Below are 23,728 nucleotides of genomic sequence, written 5' to 3' on the forward strand. Positions count from 1 at the left end.
GAAATATAATGCGGGATACTTACTGTAATTTTACTCGATAATTTGTTTAAAAGTAGTAAGAAACTAATTGCGACTGGAAACGTAATAGTCTAATATCCAACAGTTCAAAGTATAAGACTGTAATCGTATAATGTAGCTTATTATGCGCTCTGTGAAGTTTGAAGAAGAAATAGGACTTCATGAGTAGTAGCTTATACTGACAAGAACTGACGCACCTGGATATTATTTGCTTGATATTACTTGAACATTAACTTAAAAACTTACATTTTAACTGCAATTAAATGATCATCATAAATCTAAGTAATATTAGTTTTAGAAATAGTTTTAATATTACTATTGGCATTTGTGTTTTTTGCTTGTAGTGGACGGGTGAAATTTAGTGTGCTGCCATGAAATACTGAAACATGTTTTACAATATTACAAGCTACAGTAATCTATCGTCGCAAATCTCTCCATCCATTAGAAATGTATTTCTGCTATGGTGGAAATAATATTCAGTATTCGCTTTCGATATGCTGAGGAATCAAACCGAATAGTTTGTACACTGGCATTTCAGGGTCCTTCCATGATTAATTCAGTTCCATGAATTCTGACTGTAGAAATGTATGCCGACAATATCTCGAATTAAAATATCCATTTGGTTCCTTAAGAATGTTTGCCATTCAGATCTGCACCGGTATAGCATACCACCTTCCTTCTAATGGATGCGCGTTCGATTCCTCACACGGTCAAACATTTGTATTCATGAGTATGACTGTTTCTATCGGTCTAAGTGTTTTATCTATGTAAAATATCTCTGTGTGTAGGTACTAGATACCTAATCTTTATGATAGTCTTGTAAAACTGGTGATGGAGTGTTTTTATTCATAAGTGAAAATAAACCAAATAGATACACTTTTGTGTCTATACATAACACAGGTAGTTAAAGTATAAAGTGGAACAGTATAATATGAAATGATAGGTTTAATAAAGTTGATGTAGTTAACTATTATAAATACACGGAAAAGCAAGTTTCTTTCTAAAGTAGATAATGAAAAGTAATTCGAGTTCTATGAATCAAACTCATTCGGACTCCATATTATAGATTCAATATTTGAAAAGAAAATTGCAACATCGAAGCAAGAGTTATCAATATAAGTACAAGTTTAACATGTAGGACGTAGGTATTTTAAAATAAATTTTAAATCGCGGAAGGACTTGTACATACATGAAGCGTTCTTATTGGATTCCGTGAGCACTTTCCAGACTAAAAATAGAAACCTCGTAGAATAGTGATCCTCAAATTACATAACACTAGCCACAACTTATGGTTTCGCTCGTGTGAATGAATAATACTGAACGAGAACTATATGAAGTTCATCAAATATCTTAATAAATATATTATAATCATATTCTTATTTGGTTTAGAATATGTGGTGGTGGTGGATGGTTGCGAGTTCGATTCCTTGCATGATGCAAACATTTGTTTTCATGAGTGTGATTGTTTGTATATGCTTGGTATTCTTTATATATTATGTATCTATTTATAGAATGAATAATATTTACATCGGGTATGTAGTACCCACAACACAAGTTCTGCTTAGATTGGACGGCGTGAGTAGTTCTGATAGGTATATATTTTTTTTACTAAATTATTAAATTTTTCGCTTTACATTCACCAAATAAGTTAAAAAAAAGAATGATACATTTACTTGGTTATTTAGTTTACTTATTTATTTGGTAGTAATTTATTTTGCAATGTTTGTTAAAAAAAATCTTAAAAAACTTATGTAAGCTGCCCTGAGCGCATTCAGTTTTTTTTTAATTTGATCAAACAATCACTCATAAGTCAATTTATTTAGGTATACAAACTTGACATTATGAATGCTTGTTTGAATTCTCTATAATACTTAGATAGATATACCTATACTACATTGCGCTTACTCTACGATATCCTTAGTTGATTTCCAGAGATAGACATGCTGACTCTACACATATGTAGGATAGCAGTACATTAATAAAGTAGTGAATAAACTTATTTTTATAATCGCCCCTTCTTGATGATTGTATTAGTAAACTGTAAAGTTAGCTTCGCTTAATGTGTACCTATAAATAAATTTTAATGTTGTAATAAAAAAATCATGCCACATATATAGTGTATGAATACATAAATATATATATACCGTTATATATCCTGTGGTACACAAGGACTTGATGACAAAAACAAGAAGTGGGTATTGTTCACCTAAACCTACTCGCAAATTGGTTGACATTAGTACCTATTGCTGATACAATAAAATTTACCCTTCTGACCATAAATAATTATCCAATATTCGGCGTCACCCGTATCTAATAGCGAGTACGTAACTCTTATCAACCTCAAAAGAATAACTAAAAAAAATACACATATGTATATATATTTTCCTCTATAAGGGTTATTTCTCCGCCGGACTAAATGTATGCTATTAAGTACAGAACGTATAATGTATAAAACAAATAGTCATCGATCATAGCAATTTCTCAAAACATGACCCCAATACTTACCCTGCCGACAAAGCTACATATGAAACACAATGTTTGCTAAACTGGCGAGTCTTGGACGACATACCGTCCGTGTGCTGGTAAGCGGGCGTGGTAACTGTCGTATGCAGCCACAATATTTATTGACCTGACAATTAATCAAAAAAGTACATTTGTCAAACTGTTTGTTGTTAAGAAGTGTAAACATGGTAATATTATGTTTCAAGGTTACTAGTTTTAGCTTAACATTATTACATATTGCATTACATTATATCATACCGCTTGGTAACGGCGACATCGACTAGTTCTTTTTTGAGATAAAAGCTTGCTTATATTGATTCTCGTGATATAAGCTATCTTTATATTAAATTTCATTAAGATCCGTTCAAGCGTTTAGCCTTGAACTCAAAGACCCTTTCTTTAAAATCTAGAATAGCATAGATTCATTTGCTTAAAAATAAATAATCATGGAATTCTTAAACCGCAACCTTTTGCCGTGCATACCAGAGAACTGGTTATATAAAACTATTCTTTTACATATTACATAAGATATATTTCTAGAAATATCTAAACCGTTTTAGAAATAGAATATACAGACGACATTGAGTCTATTTCAAATCTGTTTGTTACATATTGGTCCACCACAAAGGTCAGCTAATAAAAGTTCCATTTTATAGATTCAACATTCGATTGCATTTTATAGCATAGAAGAGTAAAACTGAAAATGAGCTCTCAATTAATGTGTTACTTAATTTATCCACTCAATCACATATAACGCTTAAGCGATGTGACAGCGCGTTTACATTAACCAAACATTGAACGATTCAGATGAACACAGTGACATTTACAAATTCATTAAAAACTATAATTATTATGTTATTTATTATATACATTTATGTAATGTTATTATCCTATTATAATAGTTTTTATTATAATAGGATAGTTACGTTGCGTGTATGAGAATAAAATATATTTATTACGGACGTGTTTTGCATTTCTCCTTTTTCAGTATTTTATTTGTACCTACTATTTTTTAAAAGATAATAAAAATACGAGTACATTTTTAATTGAATTATTTTTATACGTGTTTTGCCGCAAAACTTTCTTTAAGTGAATTGGTTTTGGTGATTCATTTTTTTATTTGAAAGGTTGTTCTTCTTTTGTGAAAAAGAAGAACAACCTTTCAAAACATTTGAACATGACCTGACTAGTAATAATAATACATTATACATATTATTAATATGAAGTAATATTAATAATATAATGCATTTGATGTCGTTTTCTTCGTATGTAACTAATTTAAAAATATGTGTACAAATAATTTTTATTATTTGTATAAAATAATCCTCTTTTCGATATGATATAACTTTATTATCGAGCAATCTAGCTGTCTGGAATCTGGGAAGTGGTTGACCAAAGACATAAAGAACACTGCAACTATATTTTCACTCGAATGTTAAGGTATTCTATTTTGTATATAACAAAGGAGGTGCTTTATATTAATAGGTACACACATAATCAGGTAATCATAATAAAAATCATACATTTCGATTACTTGAATCGAAATTATCGTAAATGTTTACTTTTCATGGATTATTTCAGGTTGACTGGAAAAGATGAATGGGTGTGATAAATCCGTCATTTCAAATTTAAAATGTTTCATTTGCTCTTTATGTACCTACATTACGTATCTGCATAATATTTTGCAACGCCACTTTTTTGGTGTATAAATAGTTTGACTTTTTTGATATTCAATTTAAGTATGAACAGTTATGTCTATTTCTTTTTAATACCACATCATAAATATATTTATTCAAAGGTCCAGCTTAATACTGCCTTGATTTTTTGTTTTAGCGTGTTGTTCCAAAGTATTATACTGAAAAAGTTATTAGGCCTTTTATGGGAATAGGGATTAATTTTAGGATAAAAATATAATGGACTGCCTAATTTTCAGTGCAGAAAAGATAAAATCAAAAAACTTTACTTGAGTTAAGTCTATTCGTTAATGGAAGACTAAGATATGCATGAAGGAGATTTAAAAAATATATTTTTCTTAGGTACCTATCTATCTAAGTTTCAATCTTTTTTCTTAATTCAAGTACCTTCTTGTAAGAATGGCGGATATCTGACTATTAAGACATAATTATTCAAAATACATTACTATTAATCATTCTATCTATCGATATTTATAGTTATTGATAATAACGTATTTTTGGAGAATAACATCTGTGAACATAAAGTAATATTTTAAAAGATAGTGAAATGTCGTGTATAAATGAATGACATTCGCGCAATTACGTAGGAAAGAGTTGAGGTTTGTGCGCGCCGGTTTTCCCGCGTAAAATCGCGTGCGCTGATCGCGCGTAAGAGAACGTGTCGTGTAAAGGCACCTATTGATATTGGATTAAAACTAGTTATTTTCTCAGATAACTTACAGATTACGCTATAATATATACAGCAAGTTCTTGTATTTATTACCTACATATTTCTCTATACTATTTTAAAATTAAACACTACAAAAATTTATTGTATATTTAGGGAACTGAACAGCACGGTAGGTATATAGTATATATCTAGCAATATATTAAAATAATTCAGACTAAAATATATATGTATTGTAGTGTATACTATCACAGGAGAAACAAAAATTCCGTTAATAATTGCAGTGCATTACTATCAAGTTTATATTGTTTGGAATAAATTAATTAAGGATTATTGGTGCTATTTTCGTACTTGTGTTAACAGGTAGTCTGTTTCCAATTACAATTATAATGACTGGACTGGATTAAAATGTTGCCAGTTTGAAATACTTAATTGCTTCTCCAAATATTCTTACTTATATATGATTGATTTTAATTGAAGAGAAAGTTACACACCACATAATTTTTTTCTAAATAAATTGAGGACTTAAACCATATGTTATATAATATATTTAAAAAATCGATACCAAAAAATCAAAATGTTAGGTTTAACATGTTGCATGCTAAAAACCTAATATTTTATAGAAACGAAGGTTTTTCTTTTCCAGAGTCGAATATTGGAGGATGCATCGTTGATGTGCAATTCTTGGTCACCACGTCACAATGTAAGTCGATTTATATTGTTATGTATCAAGTTTAATATTTATATATTATTCGATATAATGTTTGTTTTTAACAAAATATATTAATTGCTCTTTTGTCTTTAATTTATATTACCTGATATATATATCTATACCTATTATAACAAAACACAAATTGCCGTTTCACTAAACACTTCCTTGATATGATTTAAATATTATTTTGACTTTATGTTTCATACTATACATAGTACATTGTTACGGATGTACCCAGTGATAATTTAATATCTATCGCATTTCTTAATTTTAGATTTTAGTACTCCTACGACAATTCCATAATCAACGAGATATTATTTTTGTTTTATTTATTTATTACAAATATATTTTGCTTTGCGAAAATAGCTCGCGATCATCTTTGGCCAAAGATAATTTATTTTACTTGAATTAAACGGCTTAGCGATGTTTATTCAAATTTAATTTAAATAATTAACAGTTACATATAATTCACAGGCTTATTAATGGTAAGTATTAATGGACGCAGCTTATGTTTGTTTATTTTAATTTTGTTTTTTAATAATACCTATTACACTACACTTAACTGACATTTACCAAAAACATTTTTTATTTTTGTATTTTCTTATATACGTACATATGTTTACTAACTACGTGGCTACTTCTGTTTAGTTTGGGATAAAATGGCGGTTATGATATATGTATGAGTACGTAGGTATACATTTAAAAAAAACTGGTACATTCATATAAAATAATAAAGTATCCGAATTGTTTATTCCTCAATATACGAGTATAATACTTTATTATTTTATGATTATTTCTTATATTCTTACCATAATACTATTAATACTACTTAAACTGCTCCTTTTTACTATCATATCACAGATTACCTTAAAAACGTATATTATCATCGGCTACGTTTTCAAATTTATTTAGTTACATAGTGTATTTCATGAAGAAGTGGAAAGGAAAACTACGTTTCAATAACTGTCGTACGAAAATTAGCGTCTTAAAGCGCTACTTCGTGCACACCAGACTCTCGGGCCGGCCGCCCAGATTTATACTTTATTCAGTAACAAGCGTAAAACGTTACAATATGTTTTTATTTATATAACGTATAATGTATATATTACATAAGGTAAAAGAACCTAAATATGGTGGAGTAATACTTTACCGTATTACCAATAGTATTTCAACTATATAAGGAGTAAAATTAAGTAACATTGCGTTACCGACTAAAATAATCTTAGTATTTTTGCTTTTAAAGTCAACTCGCCAATGGACTTATAACTGGCGCAAACTAAACAAGGCTTAATTTGATAAACAAGAATAAAGTATGAATATAAGAAGTAGTGATATAAATATACAATGTGACCTGACGAATACCGCAAGAATGTTCTGTTCCACAATAGCTAAATCAGAAGTGAGTTAAAAATTCATGACGAACACGGGAAAACCGTATGAAAAAGGTAATTATCTCGGCAGTCGTGTCGTGATATGTCAGTGCTTTCGTTTTTTCGCGCCTAGTAAGAACTGGAAAATTATTTCCCGGAGGCGCCATGTTGACTGATTTGTTAGCGGGCTGGCGTTAATTGCCGACTGACAATAAAAGAAGCAAGTCCTCAATTCGATTGGCACGTTATACGATATCTTCGTCTATTCTGACAAAAAGTCGAATATTATTTCTTTTTAGTTAATGATTCATATTACGTTTTGTTTGGTATTACTTCAAAATGTTGAACTGTCACTGTATTCCCTTATGTGTTGTTATTGATAGGTATAAATGTTGTACAGGAAAATTTTAATTTCAACTATATTGTGTATATGTACATGATTATTATGTATATGTACATCAACAATATTTTTGTTAATTGGAAAAATAATTATTATAAAGTACTAAAAATAGTTACGTTTTCTGTACTGATATCATTTTGTAATTAAATAGGATTTGTTTTTAATTTGTCAGCCTACAGAATTATAATTTCGTTGCAACATCCACGTGATCGCAAAGGCTTATACATTGCTTTATCCCAGCCGTAGGTATAGTTGGCTACATATTATTGCATTCGGTACTCTTATTTATGGTATTAAAAAATGGCGTGATTTTTAAGATTTATTTTTTTACGCGTCACAAGTAAAATTTAAAAATAATGTTATCTACAAATAACATCTAAAATATATTTAAACTAGATTTCAATTGATACCTAATGGAATGGCCTTGTAGTTTCGGTATGTTCCATATAATATCTAGGTATATAAAGAGTAAATATCCTGAAAATTTATACAAATTCAAACGCCTAATTGTTTTTTACTTTTGTTAAATGTGCAAATTAAAAAATAATCTGGTAAAATAATAATGGCATACATCTAAAATGTACTTGAATTATCTGCAGACTATAAATATTTTTGATAAATCGCACTTTATATAATTTACTTCAATAAATTGAAGTCGGTCTGTTGCCGACATTAAACAGTTTTATAAAGAATGGAAGGTAAAAATGATGAAAAATATTCAATAGTTTAGTATAATAAATAAATATTTTATTTATTTATTTACTCTTTATTACACCAGGTGTATTAGACTAATCATAATTAACGGAGTATGAGACTGTTTTATCGCTTATGCAATAAAAATACGAGTAAACTAAGGATCTATCTCTTACAATTTTGTTTTAATATATTTCAATTTATGGTAGAAAGTATAAAATGTTTAGGTGTTTAAAATATCCACTTTTTCAATTTAATATTTAAATATATGTGAAACATATTTTTAATAACGCAATCTAATTATTAAGTAGTCTGTATACATTCAAAGTATATAATAATGAAATAGTTTATAATTTATTTACTAGAATTCCATAGATTTGTAATATAAATATTATAGTTAAATTCGGTTTAATCAATGTTTGTCACTTGAGACGTCGACGGTACAAAATCCACCTAGTCACACTAATCGGGAGCAAAGAGGACCGCTTTTACTCGTGGATCTTTGTGAAATTTAATACGCGTCACTCTGCATCTGTCTCTGATCTAGCCGGTGCTTGTTAGGTGAACTTCATTAAACTGTACAATATTAATGTAATGGTGCTGGACAACGGTTTTCCATGATTAAATAAATATAATTTCCATATTATATTTTATTTGTACTGTACCTAAGGATGTAAACATACAATAGGTACATTTATCATGTAACTGTCCTAAAGTACGAATAAAACACTATTAAAACATATACGAATGCATAATTAATTGTAGATAATAAATCGATAATAAATTTAGACATACATATTTTTTTAAATTTGTTATTGACGTGAGATTTTTAGTAAATAAATAAACTGCTAGTTATTAGGATAACTATTATAAAATATTAACGCATAAATTTTATTTTCCGTCCGAATGTCTATCTACTCATTCTATTGATTTATTCCCTATATATGTCAATTTTCTGACGATTGAGTTTTAAATTCACGTTACTAAGAAAAACAATATTCTACAATTATAAATCAATTTCTGTGCAATAAACTTCAATTTCAATCAATTGCTGGTCGTTAGTCTCGTTGAAACTCAAAATTTGTTTTGTTCGTTATAATACAGGGGTGGTTTAATAAAAAGAATGACAGAAAAACAGTAATGTGCAGTTGAAGCGATAAATCATAAAATGGTAATTCTGTATGGGAATCGCTACTGCCGATTACTTTTAATGGATGGATTCCGAAGTGGGCCTATTAGACTACATTCTGAACTGTCAGTTACTCTTTATTTTTAGTATTGCAGTACTTATTGTACATTACAATTAATTGGAGTTCGACGTTTGGATTCGTATAATCGGTGATAAAAACATGTAATAAAATTGTTCATCATAGTTATCTAGTCTATATTAATACGACTTTACATAATATAAAATAAAGTCGCCTCCTTTGTCTGTTCGCTTAAATCTTTTAAATTTCGTAACGGATATTAATGCAGTTTTTAGCAATAGATAGTGCGATTCAAGAGAAAAGTTAATATGTATAATACATACGTTTTATAGTATGGAACAGGTCCAGAAAATCAAAGCTTTGTAATGTACATCTGATACAAGCCGATGGCTCGCTAGATCATATTGTAAACAGAAAAATCAGAATTTGTTATGAGAATAACAAACTCTGACTCTCAAATATATATACTGATTTCAAAAATTCTGCCATACAAAATGTATTGAATTTTATTCCAGAATGATATATGCTGGATATTCATTTCATTTATATAAAATTAACAAACTTATGAGCACTACTATGGTAACAAGTATAAGTTAATTTGATTAATTAACACTATAAAATTCAGGTAGATTAAAATAGAAAGATTAAGATATAAGATATAACACATGCAATATGTTGTTATAGTTAAAAAAAAAAGATTGCTACCAAAAATTCCTATATTTAACTGAAGGTATTCAAATATTTCAATAAAGAATTACGGTATAATCTTTTAGTCATATTTGTCAAAATAAAGTACCAATCTATCTTCCCACGTATTAACCTATGAAAAGCCGGGACGTGTCACTTGTATTTTATAAATTTAATTACTTAACACTTCAGCTGCTGAGTGTATCGGCGCTGTCTAAACGCGCAAAGGGTCCCTGCTTTTACATGTCTGTGACACTTGATATCAAGCAACGCTGGGGGATCAGAATGTCGCCAGTTAGCCCTAAAATGTGAACGTTGATGAGTAATAATAGTAATGGATTATTGTAGCACGATTGTTCTAGCTTTACGATATCTACATTTAACCCGTGTCAGTTTGGTATTAACTTTACACTGTTACGCAAGATGTGCAACTAAATGACAATATAGTTATAGTGTTGCCAGTAGGTTGTTAAACCATAAATGTGAAGTATAATTAGGCATGCAACTATTCAGTGATTACAATGCATCGGAAAAAAGACCCTGGATGAATGATTGCAATTATGAAACTATTGTGGTTAATTGATAAACAAATCATTGAAATAAAATGCTTAATTTATTCTTTTTTTAATTTTATACTTGAATGAACAATATATTATGACAGAGGACGATGTTTTTTTTCTAATATGTCAAAAGTATAATATTCTTTACAAGTCATTGACCATTTCTGTCATATTAATATTATACAGGAAATTTAGTGTAACAAATGAAATTATTTTATATCGTGAACAAGAGGTATTTCTTGGATATTTCAGCTGCAAGTTTATTATAAATTAACTCGTATCTGAATATTCATAACAAACATGCCCATAAATGTTTAAAATATTATTTTAATTTATTCTAATATCAGACACTCTAAACTTAGGGTTCGCAACAAATTATTTCGCATCACATTAACACGGCCCGCGCCGCCACTTGTAACAATTACAATGAGACAGGGATCGCGTAACTTGATGCTAATGACCCGGCTGTAGGGACAGCCTCTGTTCCCACGCTTGATTGCAGCTCATTTTTTAGCCAACTGGGGATTAGAAGATTGACAGTACTTCACACTTCACAGATAATTGTATTGTATTTTGAATGGACTTTCGTTTCTTTATTTATTTTGATCGTATGCTAACGGATAATCGAATTTTAAAGCTGTACAGTTAATGATTCTGTAATTATTTAATTATTAATAAATTTGTGTGGTTCAATTGTAATTAAATAGTGGTTATGAATTCTGATAGTATACGAAACTTCAGCAATCATATAAAAGCCCCATAAACGCGTCTATTTTTGGAATGATTTTGAAAATTACTTCAATTCGTATAGGTTATTATGTCTGTTATGTACCTTCACCGATCCTAAAACTATGTTATTGATTTTGCTTAATTGCAATGTGTTAACTAATTCAACAAGGAAGAAAGCAGTTCTTTATTGAAAAAAAATCTTAAATTATATAAATTAAAGTTTGAGCAATGTATCTAAATGGATCATTTTTCTCTTTTGTTTCTTTTACTGTTTCATCAAATTTGCAGTTGTAGCCGAATGAAGTGTTTTTATATTGCAATTCTATACGTTTTTTATGAACAATTCCACATCGAACCGTGTTCACATGCCTACCGAACTCAGCAGTAAAATGTACACCTTACTAAAACACCTTCGTAACAAATCAATTCCGATGCAAACCTCTCTTCTTATAGGGGACTGCGGAATAAAACCAGCAAATGTGTTTGCCACCGGTAAATCGAAAAGAGAAACTATCACTTTAAAAGTGGTCTGCTGTAAACCCGCCTATTTGGCAGTCGAGTCGCGAAACGAACATCTGTCGAGACTGAGGTAACCGGGGTCAGAGTCACTCATAAATAATTTAAAGTAATCGGGGAAAAACCCCTGTCCGCGGCCGTCGGTTGAGCGTGCATGACTATTTGATAAACTTGTGTCGCGCCTTACGTATTAGTGGGTCGCATTAAGTTCTTTTCGACATTAATTTCTGACGTGACTATTTATTTTGTAAAATAAAATGGGATAAAGTATGTACGAAACCAATTTTGTTAGGAGAAAATAGATTTTGTATCGTACAGATGTTTCCATATTTACCACCTAATTTGTATGTGGAAATATACGAAAAAATAACGAAATCGTAATCACTCCTCGGTATGTCCTTAAAGAGAACAAGAGGAACAGAGATTAAGTAGGTAGCATATGTGCAAAAAAGGAAAATTCGAGATAATACTATTTGTTTGTTTGCCTGTAGGATGTAATGATGATATACAAATTTTTAATCCTTTTTAACATCATATTCTTGATAAGATTGATTAAACAGACGTATAACATTCGGAAACTTCTTTAAAAAGATTTACGTAGGCCTTAAATAGTAGTAAAATTATTTATATTTTTTATACCTATATAATCTAACATTATAAATGGAAAAGTGTCTGTCTATCTGTTTATGACTTTTTTACAAAGAAACTGCTGAAGTGGTAAAAAATTAGATGTGAAGATAGATTATAAATATTCGACAAGGGCATAGGCTACAGATAACTAAAAAAAATCAGAAATTGTAGGAATGAACTACCAGCCAATGTTGCGTATAAGTATATGTTTATCTAAATGAAATAGAACTAACTATATAAGCATCTACTTCTAAAAGTAGCTAAATTAACTTCATATATCTGTATATGGTTATATCAAATTCATATATCAAAATGGAATTATAGTTTCGTAAAATCAGATTCATACGATAAATGATCTGCCTTCTAAAGTACGATGTATTTTAAGATACATAACACTTATTTCTTCAGTGCAACAACGTACGAAGTAAGTGCAGTAGGTAACATATAAACTCGACTTGACTTACTTCGAAAATTACACATTTTTCTAAACATTACATACGTTTTATATTTTCCTCCTAATATATTTATATACATACACATATTTGTATATAATTATTTCACTTTAGTTTATTCATCTTAATTTATGATATTGTTTTGTACGTGTGTCTGTCACCCAATATTCCCTAAACGGCTAGACCAATTTGGATGAAATTTAGTGATATCGTAGAAATGTATTCTACGATATCTGGATGGATAATTATTATTAGAACCGGTAGATGCCGCTGGTAATTCGCAGGTCCACGAATGTTGATTATGTTAGTTACGTATTGTATGTATATATATATATATATTAAATATATATAACAGTTCTTATAACTTGGTTTTCGTACTGTTAACAAATTTTAATATAATTGTCTGTTTTATATATTACAAGAGTCATATGATACCTTCTCATGTATTAATAATATAAACAGAATTAGAACTGATATCATTTGTATTTGATATATGACATGTTTAGTTAAAAATTAAATTTCATTCTATTCATTATAAATTCAATACTTTTATTTTCGGTATGTTGTAAGTAGTTCATGTATATATCATAATCGCCTATAATACTTCGATATAATGAATTAATAAATTCGATCAGAAATAGTTAATGAATATGAAAATTTTAAATAGTAGTAGAAATTAATTAACTGAAATACCAAGGACTTTTCCTTAGTATTTCAGTTAATTAATATATATTGAAAAAATCTCGCTAGGATCTTAGAAGCTGTAATCGTGAGCCGCCGAATTGGATGTTCATTTCCATCGAATAATAATAATAACAGTAATCCCACAACTAAAACTTATCAAATAGTTATGGAAAGAGACAGATCGATAAAAGATACTGTTACTCTTTTGAAGCTTTTTATGCGACCCGACACGGCAATATTTTTTTGAGATAATCAACTTAAAACAAACATGGAAATTGATTAATACATTTAAAAAATATTCTATAGTTATTTAATATTTTTTTTAAACAAATAAACGATTTTTGATTATAAGTGGCAACCGCTGTCTGCATATATCGTGTCATTCCGAATAATATCTTGGTGTCATTTCTTTGTATTTGCTATGTTCAACTGAAACACTGCTTAGATGTATGCTACTTGGTACAAAAAAAGTTGGGACAGATATACCACTTTACATATAAACTATACCTTGGTATTAAATAGAATTAACTGGGGAAATTCTCATACATTTTGGCGCCGAAGTATTTTTTATTTTTTCAAATTATTTAATATCTAGTCTCAAGCGGAACTTGAGTAATGGATATTTACTAAATAACTAATAGAAATACTTAAATAATGGCGCAAACGAACATTAATATAATTTTGCCTTCATTTTTTTCAACTTTTATTTCATTAATTTGTATATTAAAATTATTGTAAAAGTAAATACAACTTATTCTTTTCTTATCAGGGTGACTTATTCAGCGGCCTCAACGATGGTCTTCTCAGTAGGGCGGAGGCGCTGGCAGCAGTGGACATCAGCAAACACCAGTCTGGTCCTCAGCCTGGGCCACCATTGCCGCAACTCAAACACGACATGGTTTACCATCACGGAGTAGGAGGTCCTCCTCCGCACAATGCAAGACCACATCAGGTACATTTGTGCCTATTTGAAATACAGTATTAATGCATATATCTCTGGTGAATATCTTCACTTTACTTTCTTCACACAGCGTTATCTAGTCCCAATCTAAGATTTAATCAGACCTTATGTAATGGGTACTAGATAATTGATATTAATACATACATCATATTTTTTATAAATACACACATAATATATATAGAAAAAACCCAAACCGATATAAACAATCATACTAATAAATACAAATGTTTGTACCGTGCGAGGAACTGAACCCGCGACGCCATTGGACGTAAGGCGGGGCGGTAAACCGCTCAACTACTGATGCCGTCAAATATTACAATAGAAATAATTTTAGATTATAATTTTGGCATTCAAGTATTCCTTCATTACTATTTACCTTATCAATAAATATGTAATCATAAGTTCCGAAAATACTACTTTCTCATTTTTATCAGGTTCGTTTGAGCAGACTTCATTATTATCCTATTGGAGGCTACAACGCGTATACCTCACCTATTATTTGGATTCCTACTTGTAGAAACAAATGGTTTATACAGTACAGATATAAAATACTTAATTCGTAAAAATATTATAGGTGACACTAAACTATTTTTCTTCTATTATAGAGTGTCTCCTATAAATAATAGATAGGGCACAATCAAATACTTTATTATCTATAATTTAGAATATGGACAGTATTTCACAATGTTACAAGGTTGCGCGGACATCGAAGTAAAACAGATATTTGGGCAGTCTAAAACACAGAGTACAATGCTTCGGAAATAACAGCCATAAGTACTATAATAAAATCAAATTAAACTTTTTTCGACTGGAGACTACTGAATGTAGAACCGAAATTAGAATTTAAAATTATTTGTCTGCTTGTTGCGTCATCATGGAAAACTTTGTAACTATGGACGTTTGTTACTCTTTCACACAATAACTACTGAACGAATTTTGATAAAACTTTATAGTAAAATAGCTTATGCATCGGAATAAACTATACAAGTATATATAATACTAGATATATATAATAATAGACTACATTTTATATTGAAATTTAAAGCGTGTGAAACCGCGGATACTGCTAGTCATACATATAAAGATATTTATTCAATGATATCACTTACATAGGCATGATTTATCTCACCACATATAAATTTCTATCCGGGTCGAAATTATGTAACGATGTTACAAATAATTCTCATTTAATTCGGATTAAACGAATAATTTTGTAGTTAGCACTACTATTTAACAGTTGCATTTGCGAACCGTCGAACTTAGCCGTGCAACTTTCAATTAGTTCATGGACAATTGTACCTAAACTTGGCAATTTGAATCCTTTACAATTGAAAATTCATAATATCATTTTACATAAGTGAGTATTATAGTATAGATATATTATAGTATAGATATTATATTGAAATTGAATAGTATACATATATAATATATGTATACTATTCAATTTCAATATAATATAACATAGATAATGGTTATTAACTACAGATACTTCATAATCTTACCCATATAAAACCAAAGTATCCATTCGAACACCCCGCTCAATTTCAAATCGTCAAAACTACATTTTAAACCAATAAAAATATGCAAACATCCCTCTGAATTCATACCAATCATACTAGAATCGAATACAACATCGATAAAACTAAAGCGAGCTCGTAAAAATGTTGCCAAATTGCAGCGCTCCACGCCTTCGATAGCATAAATAATAATAATAGACCATGGTTCGGATGGAAATCTTCGATCCTGTAGGCATGAGGGCTGACTCCCTAAGGGCCAAAGGATCTCGAGGGTTGAGACATATATGTTGCTATAAAATAAGCTGAAATTATGCACTGTATGTACGGTGTATGCAGTCGATACTAGATCCCTAATAGTAAAAGGTTTTTGTGATGTTACAAACAAATTAGTACTTAGTTACGATTAGTGCAGGTAATAAACAAAATAGTATTGGTTATACTTTAATTTCCATCCATAATGAAAAAGGTAATAATGGACATTTTTTATACAGTTGTTATGTATTTATACAGTTTTACTTACATGTTGCTAAATATTATTTACAAAAGCGTTTACGTTTTATATCATTATTAACAGACAATACAAAAATGCAGGAGGTTATCATTTCTGTTTATTTGTTTTATGTTTCTTACAGAACTCAGTAATTTGTAAATTGGAATTAATAATATTTTTTTATTTAAAACGAGTTCAGATTGATCCTATATAATTTTATCAAAAAATTCTTAATTCAAAACGATGTAGGTATATCATCTAAAGTTTTAAACGTTTTCTTAATGATTCAACTAGTTATTTTTTATATCTACATAGAAGGCACGAGTATAAATGCAGTATAAATTTTTCACAAGAACATCCTTGTACTCACTATAAATTTTACACAACATCAGAGAGTATCGCACCTTTTTAATCCTTAAACATTTCATGGAATTTAAAATACGGAACTATTTGTCGTTATAAAAGAAAGTGGTCACTTACCTCATGAATTATTCATTAAAGTTTTCTATCCTGAATTATATATAATATCCAGCCGACTATACCAATTCCCCCCGAACGCGACGATAAAATTTAATAGTATATTGTAAATTATTAAACGCTATTTACTTACGATCGCTTACTTACGACTTATCCTATAAGTATCTTCGACAGCGTTAATGAAATATTGTATCTAAATTTGAAATAATCAATTTAAGGTAAACAGCCACAGTTAAAATTTAACAAATGTACATGAAAATGTAAATATAAAAAGTTAAATGTATTCAATTTTATTTAATACTAGCTGTACCTGCGGTTTCACCCCCGTAAAATCAAAATCCATTCTGTAGTTTTTGCGTAAAAGAGTAACAAACATCCATCCATACTTTACAAGCTTTCGCGTTTGTAATATCAAGAGAATTTGGACTTAAAATTTATAAATTAATCTAATGTATTTAAAACTCATGTGTCACCAATAATTTTTAGTGTCAATAACACTTTCATTTGTTGCTGTGTGTTCAAGAAATAACAATGATAATAGAGTAAAAAAACGAATATTCTAGTACAATTCACAGAACGCGATCTAGTCCCAAAGGTAAGCAGAGTTTGTGTTATGATAACTGATATGAATACTTAAATATTTTTTTTGTAAAAACGCTTACAAACAATCATATTCATAAATACAAATGTAATAATAACGCCTAAAAAATCTGTGTCTATTTGTCCTAAACTTAATCAAAAGAATTTTAAATGACCTTTGATTTTGTGACTACAGTAGTACTTCCATAGTGTTGCCGGATAATTGACTATATTGATTATTTATAGTTCGACTAGGGCCACAAATAACCTATCAATTGATTGGATCAATTAATTTTAAATTTATCTCCAATTATACCCAATTGATTACATGAAACATATTGAGATTGACTTATTATATACAATAAATTAATATATCTATAATATCCGTCATATACGTATTAAAAAATTAAAATTGGAACTCATTTTTAGTATTAAAAAACTTTTATGTTAAAAGATGATCAAAAGAAAATAGAAACCTTCTATATTCAGCTAATAGGGCTACTATTGACCTAAAGTATTAGTAGCCTATATACTCCAGTTATGAAATGACATCAACAGGGACGAAGAAAACCGCGAGATATTATTGAACAAAATTATAATAAAGGCAAAAATTGTAAGTTTTAGTAAAACCAATCTTTTATTATATATATTAAAAAGCAAAACTTAGATATTCAAACTTGTTCGTACAACAATATAAGGTTGCCTTAAAAAAAGCAACGCAAAGCAATCTTCCCCTAATCCATGTCCCATCCCAACCGGGATGCGAACCCGCGTAATGCGTGCTTTATTGCCCACGGAACCCAAACTCTAGCAGTTTGGGGTCCCGTACATGTCTGTAATCTGTAAATATAGGTAGTTGTAGACCCTGTTCTATAGGGTTTTAGATTTGATTATACTTTTATTGAGGTGTATAAATGTAGGGTTGGTTTCATCTAGTTTTCTATAGTGATCTAAGTACCTAAGTACAAATAAGTTGGAGGGTAGATAATTCTCCTTCTCCTATACGTATTATATTTTCATGTCTTAAATATAATGAGTAGAAACATTGTTAGTCTGTACAATGCTAATATTACAATTATAATGACAATATATTAATTATAGGTATAATCAGTAAAAATCAAAGGATGTTACCATATTTTATATTGATTGAATTAGGGAACTCAATAAGTATAAAATGTGGTTTGCGTAAACGCGGTCATTTGTCAAATTTAAAACAGTACATAATATATTAACTTGTTGCGCTTAAAATTACTCTTAGTAAATGATAAAAAGGCTAATTAGAAATTATTACGTATTATTAGAGGACTAACCTAGGCTAACAAAGACTAAATCCTTAATCATCTATTGTACCATATAAGACAATTGATAAATAACTTAAATGTGTATCCAATATGACACTTATTCGAATGTTCCTCTGTTAGGTACCAAACGAAGTGCACTTTGTATACCGACATTGACACGTCACCCCGACGTTACAAATTCTGATAAAAAAACGTAATAAATAAAACAACACTAGAAAGGGGCAAGTGTAAGTACCTCCTGGGACAGACGGCTGCTGTCGCGCCTGGGGATTCCTTCCCTTGGACTGTTAGTTTTATTGACTGCAAATATTGCTTAAAATCTAACCGTGAAACAATTTAATAGCGTTAATTGAAACAGTTGGAAGTTACCAACTGCCGGTTCATTGTGTAATACGTATATATGCAAACAATTCCCTTTTGGAACACGTTGACATTGACAGTTTGGCAGTTATAGTTACATGTTGCAGTGATAACGTTTGTTGTTGTTTGTTTGTTAAATAGTACCTATGTATAAACGCGTAACTGTTTATTTGTATATATTTTTATGGATGACTTAGCCTATGTGTTACTCTGATGCATAAGCTACTACACTACCTACTGTATTTTCATCAAAATCCGTTAAGTAGTTTTTGAGTGAAAGAGTAACAAACATCAATACATACAAACTTTCGCATTTATTATATTAAAACTACGGCACTGTGTTAAAAAGCTTAACATGGAACGATTGTTTTTTGGAACGAAATGGTATTAGGAAGCAAAAACAAATATAAAAATAAGAACAATGGTAGATTATTTAAAATATTTTCCTGTATAAAATAATAAATAAAGAAATAAACAATATATAAAAAAGTATATCGTGCACATATATATATGATTAGGATGTGGTCAGGTCAGTCAGTCCACCCAGTTTACTAGGAATTTATGACGATGGTTTATAGGGGGATTCCTACATTGTGCTGGACACTAACTTCTATTACTAACAACAAGTTTCTTTTACATTAAGTAGTAATTATGAAATTAATAACATCATATAATTATTATGTCACCTTTGTGTGAATACACTATCTTATGAAATTACAGTTGTGGGTTCGATTTAAAAAACTGCGTTCTTGTGTATGATATCTCATTGGTCTTAGTGGTTCCTGTATAGTCTAGGTTTTCTTAGATTTATGTAATTATTATTAACCATTAAAAAGGAAATAATATTTGTTGTCGCAGTTAGTCAAGTTCATTATTTCTTTACTCGTAGTAACGCGCGTCTTTTATCTCGTAATATTGTCTAACTTGGTACTATTTTCTTTTTTAAAATCAATAGTATTGTAGTTATAAAAAGGTGACAATCAGACAGACAGGCAAACTTACGTATTTGCAATTCAGTTCTATTGGAACTGATATAATATCTGTTCTTTCACTTGGGTAAAGATAATATGATGATCATATCGTACTCACATTAGATTTATTGAACGTACTAGTTGCATGCACGTAGTCTAATTCGTACCTACATATATAAGTACTCGTCTAATTCGCACTTAAACATATTCATGTGTATGAGGGGCATATTATTTGGCCACACAGTGCGGGGGTAGTTAAGCGGAGCGGACAGCGTTTATTATCATAGTATTAACACGCGAAGTAAAAAGTTTTACGAAATATGCACGGACGTAGGAGTATGCAATTTTGCACCCTTATTGTTCATATAGAGAAGGAGTGCAACATGCTAAGAATTTTTTTATTATATCTACATAAAAAATACATTAACTCAATAAACAAAACATTACATTTAGTACCTTCATATTACATGACTGATAACAAAATGTCATTGTAAATTTTGTTAATTGTCAACTCAGCGAATCAAACTTTGTTTCCATGTTTTTAATGAAGTGATTATTAATGTGTTAATTCGTGAAGCAATTCTTTGATAATAAAACTTTAATAATGTTCAAACTTATAATTTAAATTATCGTCGAATTTCAACCAATTCACGACCACTAGTAAAAATTTTTTGTTGCAAACAAAAAGAATGGCTACTTATGTGATATAATTAAAATTAAATTACATAATACATATCTAATTTATTATATCAATATCCATATTATCGCTTGAAAACATAAACATAACTTAACATTTAATATTAGTATTAGACACTACTTAAAATATTTTATATACTTAAAAATAGTAGCTGTTTTCTGCTAGTTTTGTATTTTATGAAAATTAGTAAATAACTTAATCCTGTGTTTGGGATACACTATCTATACGTTAAATTTCATCGAGATCTGGTCAGCCGTTTAGTCGTGAAAAATTAACAAATAGTTATTCAAATTTTCTCAAATAATGCTAAGCTATTTCGTCTGCGTCTTTCGTATTATTTCGTCTGTTATTTACAATAACTATATCCTATGTATGTATTCTCATGAACACTGTTAATTAAATTTAAGCATCATTATTAATCTGTTTCTTCCGTATTTCTTTCATTTAGGGACGGCGTAATATGTTTTTTCTTCATCCCTGTTTGCAATCATCTCATTATTTAAGTAAAGGAAGGTGAATTTGCCAATCACCTTTTTATCTAATTTTTTTAAATATTAGATGTTAAAATATATTACCAGAAATCCATACTAACTTATACTAATTATTTAAATACGAAAGGTGTCTCGTTTGTTACTTTTTAATTAATGTATAATTGACTATAGGGATCACGATGTCTTGCAAAGGTCATCTTCTATTTTAAAAATGCATACAAGGTCGAGTAGCATCTAGGAACTATATTTTTGATGGATGAAATAGGAAATAAAAGTTATATACACGTATACAATTATTTTGTACAAAAACAAACATATACGCCTGTTCTGTGGACCCATTTGTATTCTCACACCCAGAATATTCAGCCACTTGTCCAAATCATAACGTTGTGATACAAATCACTATTAACAGAGTATAATTTATTTAATATCTACTTGCAATCGTATCGGAGCTGAGACTAGTGACGTTTATGCTCATATATCGATATACAGTATCTGAACGAAATTATAAATTTAGAGTAAATTGTTTTTACATTATGTCATTACTTGTTACTAATATGTATGATGACTATTACATACAATAGTCGAGATTCTTGCTTTTTATTTTTGGCAATTAATTTTCCGTTGCTAATACATTTGGTTGAAACTTTACCTTAATATAGCTTATATATTAAAATAACAAATAGACTACAAATTTCAAAATTTACGTATTTTACAAAAGTTACGTAGATAGTGTAGCTATTTATATGGAAATGTTTGGTTTTTATTCATTGCTAACTTGACAAACATTGTACTGTTTGAACTATGTATATTCAACTCGCATTAATTAATCAATAAAAAAGATTCTGCGCATGTTTCTTAATTTTTACTTTCATAAGAATCTTTTCCTAACAATAACAATCATCACAAAGAAAATAGTGAAATCGGGCACGCATGATCCCGTACTTTGAAAGAGGGTTTAATTTATATATATATATATATATATCTAAATTACGAATAAGAGACAAAATGCATTTAGGTGAAATTATTATTAAAGAAATTTATGATTAGATAACAGTCGATAATTTTGAACATCGATATTCATATCATACTGCATCTCTTCACTAGTACTTCGGAATGACACAGGGGGTTTATGCACCCTTATTATTACACAATGACATACGTCCCCGTATGGGGTTGTTTGTGCGTGTTTTCATACAAATTGTAGTACTTTATAGCATGGCTTCTGTACACCTGTCCGTGAAACTTTACGGTTTACTCAGCCGCAGATAATTAAATACAATTACAATAATTCTATAGCATTAACATCCCAAGCGGGGTATAGGTTTCTCACTCGGAAAATATGTATGTACTTACTGATACTAGCGTGCTAATAATTCTTTGACCTGGCGATTTAGTGTTTCTTTAAATATTAATTTTATAGATTTACTTAGTATATGTAATATTATCTTATATGTGGAGTAACGAATATAAATATAATTAATTAATTCCAAATAAAATGTATAATGCATAATATGTGCTGTAGGTACTATACAGAACACATTTTTAATAATGTATGTTTTAGTAGTTAGCGTTTTAGTTAGTAGTTAGTTTAACAATTTACTTCCACTTGTCCGTGAGTTTGATTACTCAAATGATGCGAATATTTGTATTCATGAGAATGATTGTTTGATATATTTAACTATTTCTTTTAGTTGTCTACTACCCATAATACAAGACCTACTTAGGTTGGAACTAGATGGCGCTGTGTGAATTGTCATGAATTATTATTATAGAAGGGGTTTAAAATAAAATTTGTGACTTACATTAAGCGCTTCGATGTACTTGTAAAATTCGTTTTTCCAATATCGAAATCCCGATATTTTGATGCTGCTCCAAATATTTTCCAACAAAGAGGATTATTGTTATGTCAAAATGTAACGTGTAATTGTCATATATCATATACATATGTCATATACCTCAGGTTTGTACTTATAAATTGACACTTAGACTTGAATTATGAAAATGGACGAATAAGAGTAAAAGACAAAAAAAAATTATATGATATTAGATTCTCAGTAAAGACAGATTGAACCATATTAAACTATGTGCATCAGTAACTTCTCTGTTTTTTGTGTACTGTGTGACCTATTTGCCCTGCCAAGCAACGTAGTTGTTTGGATTTGCTTGAAGGATAAGTTATGACAGTGAAACTATTAGGTACGCATGTATGACGTCTTAGTCCTCTGGAATTACAACGTTTGAGTGATAGATATAAGGTCCGTCACATTAAATAGTATTTAGTTCAGTAATGTGTAGGTATATATTCTGGATACCACTGAATATGAGAAATACTGTATGATTATTTGCCATTCCAGTTACA

The 23,728-nt window shown here is 29.6% G+C and overlaps 1 protein-coding gene across 1 annotated transcript in view; it reads left to right on the forward strand.

Annotated features, from left to right (window-relative positions):
* LOC131849159 (inhibitory POU protein) overlaps positions 1-23,728 on the forward strand; it is a 68,792-nt gene that overhangs the window by 42,052 nt on the left and 3,012 nt on the right. The window contains exons 2-3 of the mRNA XM_059199156.1: positions 5,528-5,584; positions 14,292-14,474. Of these exons, the coding sequence (XP_059055139.1) occupies positions 5,528-5,584; positions 14,292-14,474 (240 nt within the window). The remainder of the gene's footprint in view (positions 1-5,527; positions 5,585-14,291; positions 14,475-23,728) is intronic.

The sequence above is a fragment of the Achroia grisella genome, unplaced genomic scaffold, assembly GCF_030625045.1.
Source record: "Achroia grisella isolate CSIRO2021 unplaced genomic scaffold, CSIRO_AGI_Agris_v1 utg640, whole genome shotgun sequence".
Lineage (NCBI taxonomy): Eukaryota > Metazoa > Arthropoda > Insecta > Lepidoptera > Pyralidae > Achroia > Achroia grisella.